General features: G+C 45.7%; 1 protein-coding gene across 1 annotated transcript in view; it reads right to left on the bottom strand.

Annotated features, from left to right (window-relative positions):
- nyap2a (neuronal tyrosine-phosphorylated phosphoinositide-3-kinase adaptor 2a) overlaps positions 1–18,052 on the bottom strand; it is a 94,644-nt gene that overhangs the window by 29,283 nt on the left and 47,309 nt on the right. Inside the window, exons 3-4 of the mRNA XM_056282943.1 lie at positions 13,097–13,116; positions 3,311–4,402 (exon numbers count right to left, since the gene is read on the bottom strand). Coding sequence (XP_056138918.1) covers positions 3,311–4,402; positions 13,097–13,116 — 1,112 coding nt within the window. The remainder of the gene's footprint in view (positions 1–3,310; positions 4,403–13,096; positions 13,117–18,052) is intronic.

The following is an 18,052-nucleotide window of genomic DNA, read 5'->3' as shown; positions in this document are numbered from 1 at the left end:
CGTTGTCCAGCGCAGAGAAACAGCCTACACTTGATGTGTGATGCTGTCCAACACGTGTCTGGTTACTGACGCACCGTGACTGCCACCGAGGCGCCGCAGTATTGACAGGCGTTGGACAGCGGCCATTTTAAATAGTTTGAAAAACAGCATTAAAAGTTGTTAAATTTTAATGTTGGTGTCATTTAGTTTCATAACAGACACACTAACATACGTAATGCATTAATATCTCAACTGGGCATTCATCTTGACACAATAGAGAGTTTAAAAACCCCGGCGGTCAAAATGACCGCCCACGGTCGTTCTAGTAGTTTTTAAGTTCCGGTCGTTGTTTGGGACCGTTTCAATGTTTACTTTCAGTTCTTTATGACACGTCCGTTTTATAGGCCTTGTTATGTTTGTTAGAATTAGCAATATGTGGTCTCTGTTTTGTTTTTCAGGTAATATTTTCACTTTTTCTATTTTGCTATTCCAGTTCCACCATGGCTCTCCGAAGTTTAAACTGTTTAAAAATAGTATTATAGTCGTTAAAAGGTCAATGTTGGTGTCAGTCGTTTCAGAACAGACATACTAACATATGCAATGCATTAATATCTCAACTGGGTATTCATCTTGACACAATAGAGAGTTTAAAAACCGGCGGTAATTTGGACCGCCGATGGTCGTTTTAGGTAGGAGGGAAATCCCGGTCGTTCTAGTTGTTAGATTTAAAATTGTGTTTTAATGTCATGGTGTTCATGTTGTGGTTATTCTTGTGTTGTTGTTCTTGGGGTTCGACTCAGCCCGAGTAGGAGACCGTTTACTGACTGTCTGACTGTCAGTCCGTGACTGGGACTGATGGCGCCACTTGCGACATAGAGGGACTCGTTACGCTGTTGTCAGTTCTGGTCCGTTCTGGCCGGTGTGAATAAAAGAGCACGAGAGTTGTGATAAAGAGAACTCTGCCTCTCGACTCATTCTTCCATGCTGGCTGCCACAATACTTTTTTGTTTTAGTTGGCAACCCCTATGTGTAACACCTCCCCGCGTGCCTGCCTCCAAGCGCCCGCAAGGCTGAAATCCAGTGCTATCAGACCTGCGACATTCAGTGGGACGAATTGCAAGAGTATTTGTTCAAGTGCGGGGTCATCAGCAGCCCTACACTAATGTTTATCCCCAGCAGAGTGTTTGGACTAGTTACAGTAGATCTCAAAGACAAGTCGCAGAATCCATTGAATTACAAATACAGCTTCCACACGTTCCAAATTTAGTCTCCGTTTTCATGATAAGCAGCCCTTACCAGAACACAGTTAGTCGTGACGCAACACAGTTTTCTTATTATGTATTAACGCTTGCCAACAAAATCCTCAGCGACCAGTGCAATGAAGCAAAGTGAACTTTACTGATTTCTTGAAAACCTGTGGAAGGTAACGCAGGCACTACTTAAATCACCTGGCCTCTTCTTTTGTGTTAATATGTGTGCATACTTTCTCATACAAATTGTATATCCAGACTATACATTCCAGCCATGATTTACAAAGAGCTTCACATACAGATGTTCTCAAATTGGTTGGTACCCTTACAGCTCATGAAATAATGCTTTGTCCCTCCTGAAAAGTGGTGCAATTAAAAGTTATGTTGGCATGTACACTTGGAAGCCTTTGGTATGTCACAGAATAAAGCAAAGACATTGTGTTAAGAAATGAATTATTGCTTTTTCTACAAAGATATTCTAATATGGCGTGGATGCATTTGTTATTAATAAATGATTGAATTATCATGATATTTCAAACTAATTAGTTGCTCTAATTAGTATCACACGTTTCCAATCCTGTAATCAGACATTCAGCCTATTCAAATTGTGAAAAGCCAGACTGGAATTTGCTAAAATGCATACTGGCAAGCCACAATACTTCTGGGAGAACGTTCTTCAGACAGATGAGTTAAAATGGAGGTTTTTGGCAAGTCCTGTCAGCTCCATGTGCAGGTTTCAAAGAACAGAGCAGGAGACCTACAGTGAAACATGCAGCAGGCTCACTTATGTTCTGGAGCTGCGTTGCTACACCTGGCACGGACTGCCTTGAATTTTTGCAGGGCACAATGAAATATCAAGACTGTTAAGGCATTCTGGAGTGAAACATACCGCCCAGTGTCAGAAAGCTCTGTCTCAGTCGCAGGTCATGGGTCCTCCAGCAGGATAATGACCGAAAACACAGCTAAACACACCCATGAATGGATAAGAACACAACACTATCGGACTATTCTGAAGTGTCCTTCTACGAGCCCTGATCTGAAGCCTATCAAACATCTACGGAAACAGCTGGAACTTGCATTCTGGAAAAAGCACCCATCAAACTTGAGACAGCTGGAGCAGTTTGCTCATGAGGAGTGGGCCAAAATACCTGTCAACAGGTGCGGGAGTCTGATTGAGAGCTACAGAAAATGTTTGATTGCAGTGATTGCCTCTAAAGATTATGCAAGAAAATATTAAGTTAAGGGGCCCATCATTTTTATCCATGCAAATTTAATTTATTATTTACAATATTATGTTGAATGAAAAAAAAATCTAAAGCAAAGTCAGATTTCTATAAAATATGGAAGAAACAATGGTAGATGCCAATTATTTGTGTCAGGTTGAAATTATTTCAAGGAAAATTGTACATTAATTTTTCAGAGAGAGGCACTAACAAAATTGAGCACGTCTGGATATATGGCTATGTAAAAAAGTAGCAAACACTCATAACTGCAAAACCATGTGCATGACACAGTCGACTATCATGAAAGGGATGATCCAATACTGTTTAGACACCATATTTGTTGGCAGCTGCCTACCTAACATTAACATGTGACCACACCCATCTCATTGCCTAAAGTCAGTCCAGAGATAGCCCCCTGAAATGGACTGGCATGCTCTAGCTTCCTGGTTTAACAAAAGACTCCAAATGGGCACGACTCAAGCAAGCTGTCACTCAAATGCAGAGCAGGTCAGGGATCACTTTGGAGATATTAACGTGAATGAGAGTAGTAGCCAGCAAAGTTGCTCAAAAACATTCTAGCTTATATTTAGCTAAGTCAGTCTTCTAAAGCAATGTTGCCTGTCAGCTGAATAATAGTCCAATTGCCGTCAATACATTGCTAACAGGGAATTTCATGACTTTGGGTTGCTTATGTGGGAAAATGTAATTGCTAACATGAGGCTAACAAAAATAGCAGTAGCCTAGCTAACAACATTTTCTTACTAGTCTCCTCCCAGTCTCACAGGTCTGTTTCTCTTGCACAAGTCAAATTTGGGGAGCAGAAAAAAATGTCTGAGTAATGGGTTATCCCGTACTCACCCTCTAAATCCCTGCCTCTCTTCCCTCCTGATCCTTTCTTCAGCATTTGTCTTCCTGAAGTCAACAGGGTGTTCAGCTCCTCCAGAGGACTTGTCGGTGTCCGTGACCTGGTTGAGACATTTTGCATGGAGCCGTGGGCAGAAGAAGAGTTACTGAGCCTAGGGCCCCCATCCTGGGCCCTCTGGGAGGAGGAGGATGAAGAGGAAGAGGAAGAGCGGGGCATGCTTCCTCCTGCTATCAGAGCATCATAAGGAGGGGGCCTTTTTAGACTGAGAGGAGTAAGACAGCGCCCCATGCTTACAGGGGAAGGGCATGCTGATTGGCTACGTGGGTAACCATGGCCACCATGGGATGAGCTAGAAGACTTGTAGAAGTTGGAGGGGAGTGGTGGAGCAGAGGAGCGGCCTGAGGATGTGATGGTGTGAGTAGAGGGGAGATCTCGTTCTCTCTCTCGCTCTCTGTCCTTATTTTTCTCCTTGTGGTGATGGGCGGAGCTTTGTTGAGTATCTGTGGGTATGGGCTCAGACTTGCTGTAGCCAACATTTTCCAACATGGGCAGTCGTGTAACATCTAGAGGTGTCAGAGGTGACTCATCAGAGTTAGGGGAGCACTGGGCAGGGGCTGGTGGAAAGACTAGCAGTGGGGGTCGATGGGTGAGGAGGTTGGGAAAGGGAGGGGGAATATCACACAGAGATCCACGTGGAGTGGATGATCGGCTCGATTCAGAGTCCAAGAACAGTGTTTGACTGCAGTTTTCCCATTTGGAGTCTTGCAGAAAGTCGTCCAACATAGGGTATTTCATTTCCTCATAAACTGACTCACTTTGGTCATTTTCATGGGTTTCTTGTCCTTTCAGGCCTCGAAGGATGTTTCCTACCATTTCAATGTAAACAGGCTCATCATCATCTGTGTCTCTGGATGCAGGACTCTGGCTTTGGGATGAAGATTTGTCCCTTCGCAAGGAAGACTTCTTATTTCCATGATTATGGATGTATGACTCATCAAAGGAGGTGCTGAGCTGAGTGTTGGGGTTTCTTTTTGGTTTGGGAGGTGGCATCCTCTTATATTCCTCGCTGCAAGGGCGACACTTACCTACAGATGCACAGAAATGTGGAGATATTACAACCTATGAACAAACAATAATCAAGTATTTCTCCGTGACAGGAACTAATGATAGACTGAAATAGGAATGATATTGTTAAGACCAAACCCCCTATAACCATAACCCTTGCATTGACCCATGGGACATTGAAAAGTACACATAAAATATATTGATGCTGCTCAATAATCCAGGTAAGAAAATCACAGAAGGTTGAATCAGTTCATCTGGACACAATGTTTATTGACAGATACGTTTCACCATAATCTAAGTAATCGCTTCAGTCTCACCTGACTGCAGGTGTCCTCACCCTTATAAACAATACAGTGTCCTCACCCTTATAAACAATACAGTGTCCTCACCTGACTGCAGGTGTCCCCACCCTTATAAACAATACAGTGTCCTCACCTGACTGCAGGTGCCCCACCCTTATAAACAATACAGTGGCATAACGACCCAAACCAACGACCAGTTTCATATTCAAATATGGGCGCATGACCATTAACTAGAGTTACAATGGCCACGTGTACTATTCACAGAGGATTTGGGAATGTTTGCAATCACAGCACTGTAAGATGGTGACAGATGTACTCTAATCCCCCCCACCCCCCATTGGTTCAGGGATGGTCGTTCCCTTAACATAGATGGCCTCTTTGACTCCCTGTTCAAAGCAGCATTCCTCCCTATCAAGGATGTGCACATCCACACCCCTGAAAGAGAGGCCACTGCCCTGTAGATGGTGTAGACTGTGTAGATGGTGTAGACTGTGGAGTCCTGGTCTGACGTATTGGCTCTCCTGTGTTGTGTCATCCTCTTGGCCAGTGTCTGTTTAGTTTCCCTGATGTACAAGTCACGGCAATCCTCCTGGCACTTAACAGCTACACTATATTGCTCTCTTTGTGCCAGGGAACCGAATCCTTGGGGTGGACCAACTTCTGGTGCAGAGTGTTTTGGGGTTTGAAAGCAACTGAGACGCGGTGTTTGGAAAATATGTGTCTCAGCTTTTCCACCACTCTCGCCACATACAGAATCACCACTGGTTTACACTTAGACAGCTGTTGGTTTTGGCGTCTTCCTGGCTTTGACAGATGCCCGGTTAAGATAGCCACACTTGTGGTTATGTCGCTGTATTGTTTATACGGGTGGAGATACCTGCAGTCAGGTGAGACTGAAGAGGTCACTTAGATGATGATGAAACATATCTCCCAGTAAATTTTGTGTGCAAATGAACCGATTCAACCTTCTATGATACAGAAAATATTTGTCCTTTTCTTTTGTCTTCAGACCTTTGAAAAGCATTGCCTTAACCATGCAGCTAGCTGGTTTGATATTTGCCTTAACTTTGCGGCGGGATGGTTTGATATTTGCCTTAATCTTGCGGCGGGGTGGTTTGATATTTGCCTTAATCTTGCGGCGGGGTGGTTTGATATTTGACTTAACCTTGCGGCCCGGTGGTTTGATATTTGCCTTAACCTTGCGACGGGATGGTTTGATATTTGCCTTAACCTTGCGGCCCGGTGGTTTGATATTTGCCTTAACCTTGCGACGGGATGGTTTGATATTTGCCTTAACCTTGCGGCCCGGTGGTTTGATATTTGCCTTAACCTTGTGACGGGATGGTTTGATATTTGCCTTAACCTTGCGGCCCGGTGGTTTGATATTTGCCTTAACCTTGCGGCGGGATGGTTTGATATTTGCCTTAACCTTGCTGCCTGGTGGTTTGATATTTGCCTTAACCTTGCGGCCTGGAGGTTTGATATTTGCCTTAACCTTGCGGCCCGGTGATTTGATATTTGCCTTAACCTTGCGACTGGATGGTTTGATATTTGCCTTAACCTTGCGGCCCGGTGATTTGATATTTGCCTTAACCTTGCGACTGGATGGTTTGATATTTGCCTTAACCTTGCGGCCTGGTGGTTTGACATTTGACTTAACCTTGCGGCCCGGTGGTTTGATATTTGCCTTAACCTTGCGACGGGATGGTTTGATATTTGCCTTAACCTTGCGGCCCGGTGGTTTGATATTTGCCTTAACCTTGCGACGGGATGGTTTGATATTTGCCTTAACCTTGCGGCCTGGTGGTTTGATATTTGCCTTAACCTTGCGACGGGATGGTTTTATATTTGCTTTAACCTTGCGGCCCGGTGGTTTGATATTTGCCTTAACCTTGCAGCGGGATGGTTTGATATTTGCCTTAACCTTACGGCGGGATGGTTTGATATTTGCCTTAACCTTACGGCGGGATGGTTTGATATTTGCCTTAACCTTATGGCGGGATGGTTTGATATTTGCCTTAACCTTGCGGCGGGATGGTTTGATATTTGCCTTAACCTTGCAGCGGGATGGTTTGATATTTGCCTTAACCTTGCGGCGGGATGGTTTGATATTTGTCTTAACCTTACGGCGGGATGGTTTGATATTTGCCTTAACCTTACGGCGGGATGGTTTGATATTTGCCTTAACCTTACGGCGGGATGGTTTATATTTGCCTTAACCTTACGGCGGGATGGTTTATATTTGCCTTAACCTTGCGGCGGGATGGTTTGATATTTGCCTTAACCTTGCGGCGGGATGGTTTGATATTTGCCTTAACCTTGCGGCGGGATGGTTTGATATTTGCCTTAACCTTGCGGCCTGGTGGTTTGATATTTGCCTTAACCTGTCAAGTATCGGGAAAGAACCCAAAAGCAGACAGGACAACCAGGTAAGGGAAGAATCCAGTTTTTTGAAAGTTTGAAAGTTTTTCTCTCACTTTGACAATGTATTCCAAACATAATGCGCTCGCTGACCATCTTTTCCTCGTTTGCAGGAGCACAGTCCTTTACAAGTAGCTTTAACTCCGTTACAAATTGGTCCAGTGTCTCGCTAGTCCCTTGCGCTTTTTCGTGGAACTTGTATAGCGAATATTGTATTTTTCTTCGGCATGACGTATATTTTGAAATGATCATTGTAACTTTTTAATACCTTTGCCTCTACCGAGGTGAGTCCATGTGTTGAATATGGCTCTCTTTTTCTCTACAATCCACAGGAGCAGGTAACTGCATTGCTCATCTTCCCCTTTGCTTTTCAGTGGGCTCCATGTGTTGCCTGAACGTTTTCCATTCTCTGGAGAAGTTCGGGAATCCCAGCGGCAAGGCCACAAAAGCCACATCCATCTGTCCTCTGTTCTGACACCACGTCTTGTTTACACACTCGTGTAAAATAATAACAAAAGCAGGACTGACTGAGATACACTGATGCAACTTTATTAACCTCATGCAACGCAACTCCGAGCAAGGACCTCTGGACGCTACTATTATACACAGGCAATAGGTGTCCATACAGATGCCTGATGCAAATACCAGTCGTTAATTCAATAGAATTCAGTATATCATCTTATACGAATATTACAGATTCAACGCATCTGTAACAGACTCATTTATACCGTCGTAATATGTGGTATTATAATTACACAACATATATGTGCAGTTACTAAGCTGTTGTTAACCTGACATGCTATGCCTCCAAGGTCAATATGCGGAAGGTTTGTTCAATTCCTATTCCCCCACCGTCACTTCCGTGGGCCCCCTCAATAAACTATGCCTCCCGCCTCCATCTCGCGCCTTTGTATTGCAAGTGACACTGTTTTTCTGCAAGTTACTTGCTAGTTTAAATGTACCGTGTAGCATGCTAACATATTCCCCTGGGGGCTGAAGAGTACATGTCGCTACTGACCGGAGGGCTGTGGTTCTTTTTTTAACTGTCAGCTATGTTTTGTATATTTTATGTGTTGACTGCAACATTATCGGCCTACTGACCGGAGGGTTGTGGTTCTTTTTTTAACTTAGTCAGAATAAACGGAGATTGCCTCCAAAGATATCCTGGTCTGGGCCAATTCATCAACCACAACGCACGCGAAACGCCACCGGTTACGCTCGGTGCCGTCCGACCCGTTGCATCGACGATCTGCGCTCGTCTGGTCCCCGGAATATGGCTGCTGACGCCCGGTTACGCTCTCCTGCCTTCCCGCTCTACGTCTCGGTGAAGGGCGCCCCTTTGTGGGTGGTCTTGAAAAAGATAAACTTTCTCAAATATTCAGTCCTGCCGTGTTTCTGAGGTACTGCTAATTAGTCTGAGGAGCCGCTATCACACATTGAGACTGTAATATCTATTATATAATTTTAGGGGTTTTTAGGTTCCTTTTTTATACTCGGCCGTGTGATGCTCATATTGTTGAACTGCACATTGCTGTTTATAGTGTGTCTTGAGTTTAAAGTGTTTTTTTTCTCTCCTGATTCTGCCAATACTGCTGCTAGTTTGTAATGTCAGAAGATACTTTTGAGGTTCGTAATATGACTGGTCACGGGCATGTCGTCACTCTTGGAGTGGGGAGGGTAGGCCAACAGATTGCTCATAGACGTAGGGTTGTGTCCCCCAGTGGTCCCAACTATACAGTCCACCAGTCTGTTGTTGACCCACCGTTAGCCCCACTGTTAGTTCCACACCAATTACCCAATTAGAACCTAAGCCCACACAAGTCATCTCTGTTGAAGCTTTTGGGGACTTGATTACAGAGTTGGCTAGACAGATTGGAGAAAACATCTCTGCCAGCCTCAGCACTATGCACCAGCCTAGTACTGTCCGGCCTCAGTCTCCTATGAGTCAGTCATCCAGTCACACTGATTTGTCACAGTTGAAGGTCGTTGTGCTGTCTGACACCAAAGCTCTGCCTTACTTCAGGGGTGACCATGCCGATACGTTCTCTGTTCACGAAAGGGAGGTCATGATGAAATTTTAACTGGATAGGGTTAAATGGGACACGCATGCTGAAAAGTTTGACCTGATAATGTTGAGACAAACAGGCAAAGCTAGGGATGTGGTGTAGGTGTTGCTCCGCAGCCGCCCTGGGCTGCATGCAACTGAACTACCCACAGCTTTATTTGACGTACTGAAAGGTCACTTTAGTGAGATACCATACTCAAACTTGCCCATGAAATATTTATATAGTACCACTCCTCGATCAATATTGCTGATGAGTATCTCCGGAGGCGAGGTAGGTCTGTGGAGGACCCCCGTGCTAAAGTGGTCATGACGTTCATTCATCACTGTCCCGCACCCAGTCTCGCCATGTCATTTTAACTGAAGGCACTTGAGCAGTGGACCACAGCTGAGCTTCAGCAGCGTCTGGATAGTCACATGAGAAACGTGAAGAAGACAGCAGCCCAATCCCGACACACAGTGGGTTTGTCAGCTTACAGTCAGACCCCTGTGACTGATTCTTTTCACCTTTACGATCCTGGCATGTCTCAAGCTGCCTCGGTGGCATATCAGCAACAGCCCTCACCTACCTCTCTGCCTGCCTCTGCCCTGGCTTGCAGTCAGCCTCAGTCAGACAACATGATGGTTAGCCCACGCAGCCCTGCCTCCTTGTCCATACTTGCCGCTGCGGTCTCTGATTCAACTCCAGCTACTGAGCCTGGTGTTCAACAGGTCGTAGCTATGTTTGACAAGGTTCTGTCCCCGTGCAACGTCTCCCTTGAAACCAGTCAAAGGCCAGGCAGCCATCACCCAGTCAACCATCAGCCGTCAGGCTGGCTGGTCCCATAACCAGCAGGGTCCGGAGCCCTTAACATGCAGAGTTTGTGGTTCCAGGGACCACTCAACCCATGCACTCAACCCACGCACTGTAGACTTTAGAGATTGTTCCTCAACTGATTTCGTCCCAGTCATGACTGTTTTGGGGTTTGAAAGCAACTGAGATGCAATGTTTTGAATCATATTTTCAAAACATCGCATCTCAGTTGCTTTCAAATCCCAAAACATGCTGTGCCAGAAGTTGGCCCACCCCATGGATCGGGTCCCCTGGCACAAACACAGCAGTATAGTGTACGCTGTTAAGTGCTAGGCGGATTGCAGTGACTTGTACATTGGGGAAACCAAACAGACGCTGGCCAAAAGAATGGCACAACACAGGAGAGCTAACACGTCAGGCCAGGACTCCACAGCCTACACCCAACTAAAGGCCAGAGGCCACTCTTTCAGGTATGATGATGATGTGCACATCCTTGATAGGGAGGAATGATGGTTTGAATGGTGAGTCAAAGAGGCCATCTATGTTAAGATCGAATGACCATCCCTGAACCGGGGGGGGGGGGGGCGCCAAGAGTACATTTTTTGCCATCTTACAATGCTGTGATTGCAACTATTCTCCAACCCTCTGTGAACAGTGCACATGATCAATGGTCACACCCATATAGTTGCATATGAAACTGGTCGTTGGTTTCGGTCGTTAGGCACTGTATTGTACTATACTGTGTATAAGGGGTGGGGATATCTGCAGTCAGTTTAGACTGAAGATGTCACTTAGTTGAGTGATGAAACTTATCTGTCAATAAACAATGTATCCAGATGAACTGATTCAACGTTTTTTGATTACAATGGGTGTGTTCCCCATTACATTTAAGCAAGCTCGGGCCACCCCGCTGCTCAAAAAAACTACTCAACTCGGCCAAGGTTGAAAACTACAGATCGGTCTCACTCCTACCCTTTTTATCAAAAAAATACTTGAGCACACAATCTTTAACCAAATCTCTGAATTCCTTTCTGAGAACAGATCCGAATCAGTCTGGCTTTAAGTGGGGTCACTCTACCAAGACTGCACTCCTGTTGGTAATAGACTCACTACATTTGGCTAGAGCTGCTGGTCAGTCCTCAGCTTTATTGCTGCTAGATCTGTCAGCTGCCTTTGACATGGTTAACCACCAAATGCTCCTCTCCACAATCACTGAGCTTGGTATCTCAGGATCTGCCCTCCACTGGTTTGTGTCCTACCTCTCAGGGAGTTCTTTTACAGCAGCTTGGAGGGGCCAAGTGTCCAAACTGCACGGCTTATCCACAGGGGTGCATCAAGGGTCAATGCTCAGTCCCCTTCACTTCTCAATATACACCACCTCACACGGTGCAATCATTCGCTCCCATGGTTTCCTCATACCATTGCTATGCTGCCGATACCCAGCTCTTCCTATCATTCCCGCCAGATGACCTCACAGTCTCGGCACGGATATCATCATGCCTTGTTGATATCGCTGCATGGATGAAATAAGACCACCTTCAGCTTAACCTATCCAAGACTGAGCTCCTTGTCATCACAGCCAGTCCATCCTTACAACAACAGATCAATATCCAGCTCAGATCAACCCAACTCATGCCCACAAAGTCTGCCCAAAACCTGGGTGCTATGATTGATAACCAACTAACCTTTAAGGTTCACGTGGCCTTGATTGCTTGGTCGTACCGATTTGCCCTGTACAACATCAGGAAAATTAGACCCTACCTGTCTGAGCATGCAGCACAACTCCTGGTACAGGCTCTTGTAATATCACGAATTGACTACTGCAATTCCTTACTAGCAGGTCTCCCTGCATGCACTTTCAAACCTCTGGAAATGATCCAGAACATGGTGGCGCATCTGGTCTTCAACCAATCCAAAACAGCACATGTCACTACGTTGTCCATATCCTTCCACTGGCTCCCAGTTGCTGCCCACATCAAATTCAAAACCTTGATGCTCACTTACAAATAAGCAACTAAAACGGCTCCCGCCTTCCTGAACTCCCTCATTCAGGTCTACACTCAGTCCCACTCACTACGCTCTGCCAATGAAAGGCACCTGGCACTTCTGCCACAACAGGGCCCTAAATCACTAACCAGACTCTTTCTCTTCTGTAGTTCCCCGGTGGTGGAATGAGTTACCACACTCCATTCAATCCACTGAGTCCCTCTCCAGCTTTAAGAAGTTAAAGACCCAGGTCATTCACGAACACCTCCACACCTGAGGGTATTAAAAAAAAAAAAAAAAACAAACTTCGCTTCTATGGACCCTATGCATTGCCTTTGTACACTGCCTGTTGACACATATGTCCTATCAGACTTGAACCTCTGTTTTTTGCCACTTAATTGCATTGTCGCCTCCTGACTAGATCCTTTCTTGTTTTGTATTAACTCTCAGATGTACGTCGCTTTGGATGAAAGCATCTGCTAAATGAAATTGTAACATTGTAAGGGTGTTACTATTGCAGTAAGTGGACTCTCGAAGTGAGTGAACCCAAAAGTATCAACAAGCACCAGAAAGGCTTTACTTAGAGGATCAGCAGCCTTATTCAGATGGATACTGAAATCACCAAGAATTAAAATACCATCAGAGTGAGTACAAGGCCTGAGACAAATTCTCCAAAATCTTCAAGAAATAATGAGCAACAGTCAGGAGACCGACAGAGTATCTCAATTTGGACTGAGCCGAGTCTATTCATGGCTGAGTGAGATGTACCAAAAACAAGAGACTCAAAAGACTGGAATTTAGACTCAAGTCTAGAAGTCAGATTGAAAATAGATTTATAAATCAAGGCAACACCCCCACCTTGTTTATTTGCGCGAACTACCTGGACATACGTATAGTCAGGTGGGGAAGCGTCGTTTAAGGGAAGGAAAAGATTTGGTTTCATCCATGTTTCACATAACCAGTGGTGGCTGGTGTTAAAAACTTTTTTTGGGGGGGGCGGGGGGGTGCAATTTATCTTGGCACAGCATACCTGACAGCTGCTTTAATGTCCACAAAGTCACGGAGTTATTAAGAAGGACCGTGCAGCCTATAGATTTTATGAGGGTTCGTAAACAACTGAAGTATGCTAGCCACAGAGTCTCAGTGTTACTTGCTATGTGTTTTTCTGGACTGTTAATGGATGACATCCTACCTGACTCTATGTTGTCTGAGTTGCTAGTGCCAGTAATCAAAGACAAAACCGGTAAAATATCCAGCATAGAAAATTATAGGCCAATTAAGCTGGCTAGCATACTGTAACGTGCATGGATAAGTAGACACGTTGGCCGCTGGCTGAAGGGTCTGACCCTTTATTTGAGCGGTTAGCGATGTCTCCTGCGGTGCAGGCGATACGGGTTTGCGTCCCGGCTGCGGCAGTTCCTGTGGTTGCCCCCCTAATTCGCTATATTGGTGTCAGAAGTGGGATGGGGAGACCGTAAGGCCATCGGAAGCATATGCATCCAGAGGCGTGAAGAAGCTGATATGCTTCTGATATGCACCTTGTCGGACCCCAAGATGGAACACTGTCGCCTGATCTCTTCAATGTGTATATGGATGATCTTTCCAAAAAGTTAAAAGACTGTAAAACTGGCTGTATGGTGGGGGATAGTCTTGTGATGTACGCTGATGACTTAGTCATACTGTCTCCGTATAGTGCTGGCCTACAGCAACTGCTCACTCTGCTCAAGTTATGGTGTGCAGCATGACGTGCTAAAACCAAGGAGTACCAGAAGCAAAATTTTCCTTCATTCTTCTTGGTAGACCAAGCACCAAATGAAGTGAACAAAATGAGATAACTGGGTCATATCATCAGGAATGATCTATGTGATGACGATGATGTGCAGCACCAGTGTTGCAAACTGTACGCACAAGCCAATATGCTGGCACTCAAATATCACATGTGTACAGATGAGGTTAAAACTGCTCTTTTTAGAGCCTACTGTGCGCCGCTCTATACTGCCCACTTGTGGTGCAGTTATAGCAAAGCAACAATGAAAAAGCTGCAGGTAGCATATAATGATACATTTAGAATCTTGCTCAAGCTTCCAGGATGGACAAGTGCAAGTCATGTGTTTGTGACGAGTAATGTTCCTACTATTCATGCTGTGTTGAGGAATTTTATGTACAAATTTATGGGTCGATGAATTGATTTTAAGACTGTTATGATAATGCTGTTAACTGAGCCTACACAAAGTGACACAAGGTACTCCTCTTGTTTCTGGAAAAACTGGAACAAATGTCTGTATAGCTTTTCATGGTGGACTTGTGAACTGCTGTTTTTAGTTGTATTTTTGTGTTGTTGTCCTGTGTTGTATTTCTTTGTTGATGTTTTAAATATGGACCTACCTTTGCGTCTGAATAAAGTAAGATTTGATTGATTGATTGTAGACGGTGGATGATTGACAGCGGAGATGAGGCGTGGTGGTGGGTGTGAACATGATTGACAGCCGCGATAATTGTCCAATCACATTAGATCAAAAAACATGAAAACAATACCAATTCTCTACCAATAAAAGTGGGAGTGTCTGGGGCGCACAGAACTGCGCCCCATGGAAAATCTGAAGAAACCAATCAGACAGCAGCCTCAGGTCACCTGCTCGCCACAAGTTTGAGGGCTTACATAAGGTATAATTTGGCCGGCGCCCCCCCATGGGTAGCGGAATGTGCAAAAATACTCCAGTCTGTGTTTTCAAAACAGTCCTGGAGTTCAGAGACTGCTCCTTCTGGCCAGACAGTGGTTGTCTTTACTGCTGGCTTGACCCGTTTTATTGGGGGTTTGTAGGCTGGGACCAGGAACAAGCAGAGGTGGTCAGAATGCCCCAGGTGGGGACAGGGAGTAGCTTTGTATGAGTCCTTGATGTTTGTATAGAGATGGTCCAGGGTGTTTTGTCCCCTAGTGGGGCAGGAGACATGCTGATGGAATTTGGGCAGTACAGCCCTGAGGTTAGCCTGATTAAAGTCAGCACCTATGATAAAGGCATTGTCCGGGTGTTGGGTCTGTTGTCTGCTGATGGCACATTGTAGCTGCTTAAGTGCTACCTTAGCATTAGCATGTGGGGGGGATGTATACAGCGGCGATGGTAATGGCCGTTAGCTCCCTGGGCAGGTAAAAAGGCCTGCACTGAATCATAAGGAGCTCCAGATCAGCAGAGCAATGCCTTTCAATGATCTTTATATTGTTGCACCAAGACTTACTGACATAAATACTCAAACCTCCTCCGCGGGTCTTGCCGGAGTCCGCTGTCCTGTCAGCACGAAAGGCTGTGCGGCCCGCTAGCTCGACTGCCGAGTCGCCATGTTGCTGTTGAGCCAAGTCTCCGTAAACATCAGCAGACAGCAGTTCTGCAGCCTTTTCTGAGAGGACAGCCTGAGTCTCATCTCCTCCATTTTGTTAGCTAACCACCGGTCATTAGCCATGAAGATGCTGGGGAGGGAAACTTTGAAGGGAGCGCTACATAGCTTAGCATGTAGCCCGCCACGTTCCGCCCTCTTCTGTTTACGCTGCCGACAGGGGGCAGCGTTTCCACTGCGAGGCCGGTGAGCGGATCATATGGATGGGGAGTTGTCCGTGATGGTGGAGGAAGTGAGTAATCCGTTCTGAGGTTTACAGTTCCTGACGGCTGTAGAAGAGCTCAGGACCTACACTTGTAAGTAAACTTAAAACTAACGTATAAATAACAAAGAAAACACGACACTGAACAGGGAGCCGCAGTAGCCGCTGCGTCCAGCGCGCCGCCATCTTGTTATAAAGTCGAACTTATGGGGTATTGTGTGTAGATTGATGAGGAAAAAAAAAGGAATTTAATCCATTTTTGGAATAAGCCTGTAACATAACAAAATGTGGGGAAAGTGAAGGGGTGTGAATACTTTCCGGATGCACTGTATATGCTAACCTACATGGCCAATAAAAATGATTCTGATTTGATATGTATGAGGGCAGTGTGACAGTGGTGAGGTATGAGGTAGAAAGGACGGATGGGTTCAAGGTGGAGATGGGATTACATCAACGCTCGGCTCTGAGCCCTTTCTTGTTTGCAATGGTGATGGACAGGTTGGCGGACAAGATCAGGCAGGAGTCTCTATGGACTCTGGTGTTCGCGGATGACATTGTGATCTGTAGTGAGAGTAGGGTGCAGGTTGAGGAGAGCCTGGAGAGGTGGAGGTATGCACTGGAGAGAAGAGCATTGAAAGTCAGTAGGAGCAAGACGGAATACCTATACATGAACAAGAGGGTGGACATCGGAAAGGTGAAGATGTAAGGAGTAGAGGTGGTGAGGGTGAATTAGTTTAAATACATGGGGTCAACTGCTCAAAGTAATGGGGAGTGTGGAAGAGAGTTAAGAAAGAGGCAGGCAGGGTGGAATGGATGGAGAGGAGAGTCAGGAGTGATTTATCCCAAAATGTATTTCTGATTTTTCCCTTTTTTCTCCCAATTTAGCGGCCAATCAATCCCTATTTTAGTTCAAACACCCACCCTCGTACGGCATGCGTTCGCCAACTGCATCTCTCCGTCCGGCAGTCTCGAAGGAGACGCTTCGCCACTTTCATGACAAGGCGACTCCAGGCCGAACCACTGCTTTTTCCGACACACACAGAGACGCATTCACGTGACGAACACAAGCCGACTCCGCCCCCCTCCCGAAGACAGCGTTGCCAATTATTGCTGCTTCATCGAGTCCGGCCACAGTCGGATCTGACGAGACCGAGGCGCGAACCCCGGTCCCCAGTGGGCAACTGCATCGACACAAAGCCGATGCTTAGACCGCTACACCACCGCGGACCCAGTCAGGAGTGATTTAGGACAGAAGGGTACCAGCAAGAGTTAAAGGGAAGGTTTGAAAGACGGTAGTGAGACCAGCTAAGTTGTATGGTTTGGAAATGGTGGCACTGATGAAAAGACAGGAGGCGGATCTTTCTCCGCCAGCTCAGGAAGTTCAACCTGCCACAGGAACTGCTGATTCTGTTCTACATTGCAATAATCCAGTCTCCTCTCTGCACATCCATCACTGTCTGGTTTGGATCAGCCACCAAACAGGACAAGGACAGACTACAATGGACAGGTAAGTGAAGAGAAAATCATTGGTGCCAACCTGCGCTCCTTTTGGGACTTATACATCTACAGAGTCAAGAAATGGGTAGGTCACATCACTGCAGACCCATCACACCCTGGTCACAACATGTTCCAACTTTTGCCGTCTGGTAGTTGCCATAGAGCACTGTGCACCGGAACAACCGGATATAAAAACACATTTTTTCCCCCGCGGGCTCATTCACATGAATGATTAACATTCAAATATATCCAACTATTTTGTATATACTGTACTGTACATGTTGTATATACTGTACTGTACACTGCACGTATACTGGTACACTCCGTCATGTCCATATACCTCAGGCATGTATGTAAGTAACCTGCAAACATTTACGTATTTCAGCATCTCTGATATATTATCTGCATCATTGCACTTTATGGCCTCTTATTTCACCTGTATATGTTGTGGTTCAACCCCCTGCTCGGCCCTCTGGCTCCACCGTGAAGTCACGAAGCACATCTCCATCTGTCTCTGGAAGTAGCTCTGAAACACCAGGCACGTCTGCGCGCGCTCTTAGAGCGTGGCATAGACACAATCTACAACAACGCACCTGTCTACAATCAACAACCACGACACCTGCGAGTGATCAGCTCATCGCCAATCTACAAGACCCCAGCCAACCGAGTGTGTCGTCACCAGAAGGTGCCTAAGCGACAGTCAGTCGGTAACGTTGTCTAGCCTACCTAGTTCACTCGTGCCTTCTAGTCTAATTGTCAACCCAAGTTTTCGTGTTTCCTGCTGCCCTGTTTTAATCCTGTTTTCCCTGTCTCTTCAAGAACCCCTCGAGCTCTGCCTTCTCCCACGGACCCTCACCTCTCAACTGGAACTCAGGCTTTTGGTTTTGGACCTTTACAGGACTCACGCCTCTCTTGGATCATGGACACTTTTGCCTGCACATACATTTCATACATTGGACACGCTATTTACATACCACACCACACGTAGAGTTAATACTTACACATAGCCTAGACACA

Source organism: Lampris incognitus, chromosome 7 (assembly GCF_029633865.1).
Source record: "Lampris incognitus isolate fLamInc1 chromosome 7, fLamInc1.hap2, whole genome shotgun sequence".
Taxonomy (NCBI): domain Eukaryota; kingdom Metazoa; phylum Chordata; class Actinopteri; order Lampriformes; family Lampridae; genus Lampris; species Lampris incognitus.
This window is presented reverse-complemented; position numbering and strand designations above follow the sequence as displayed.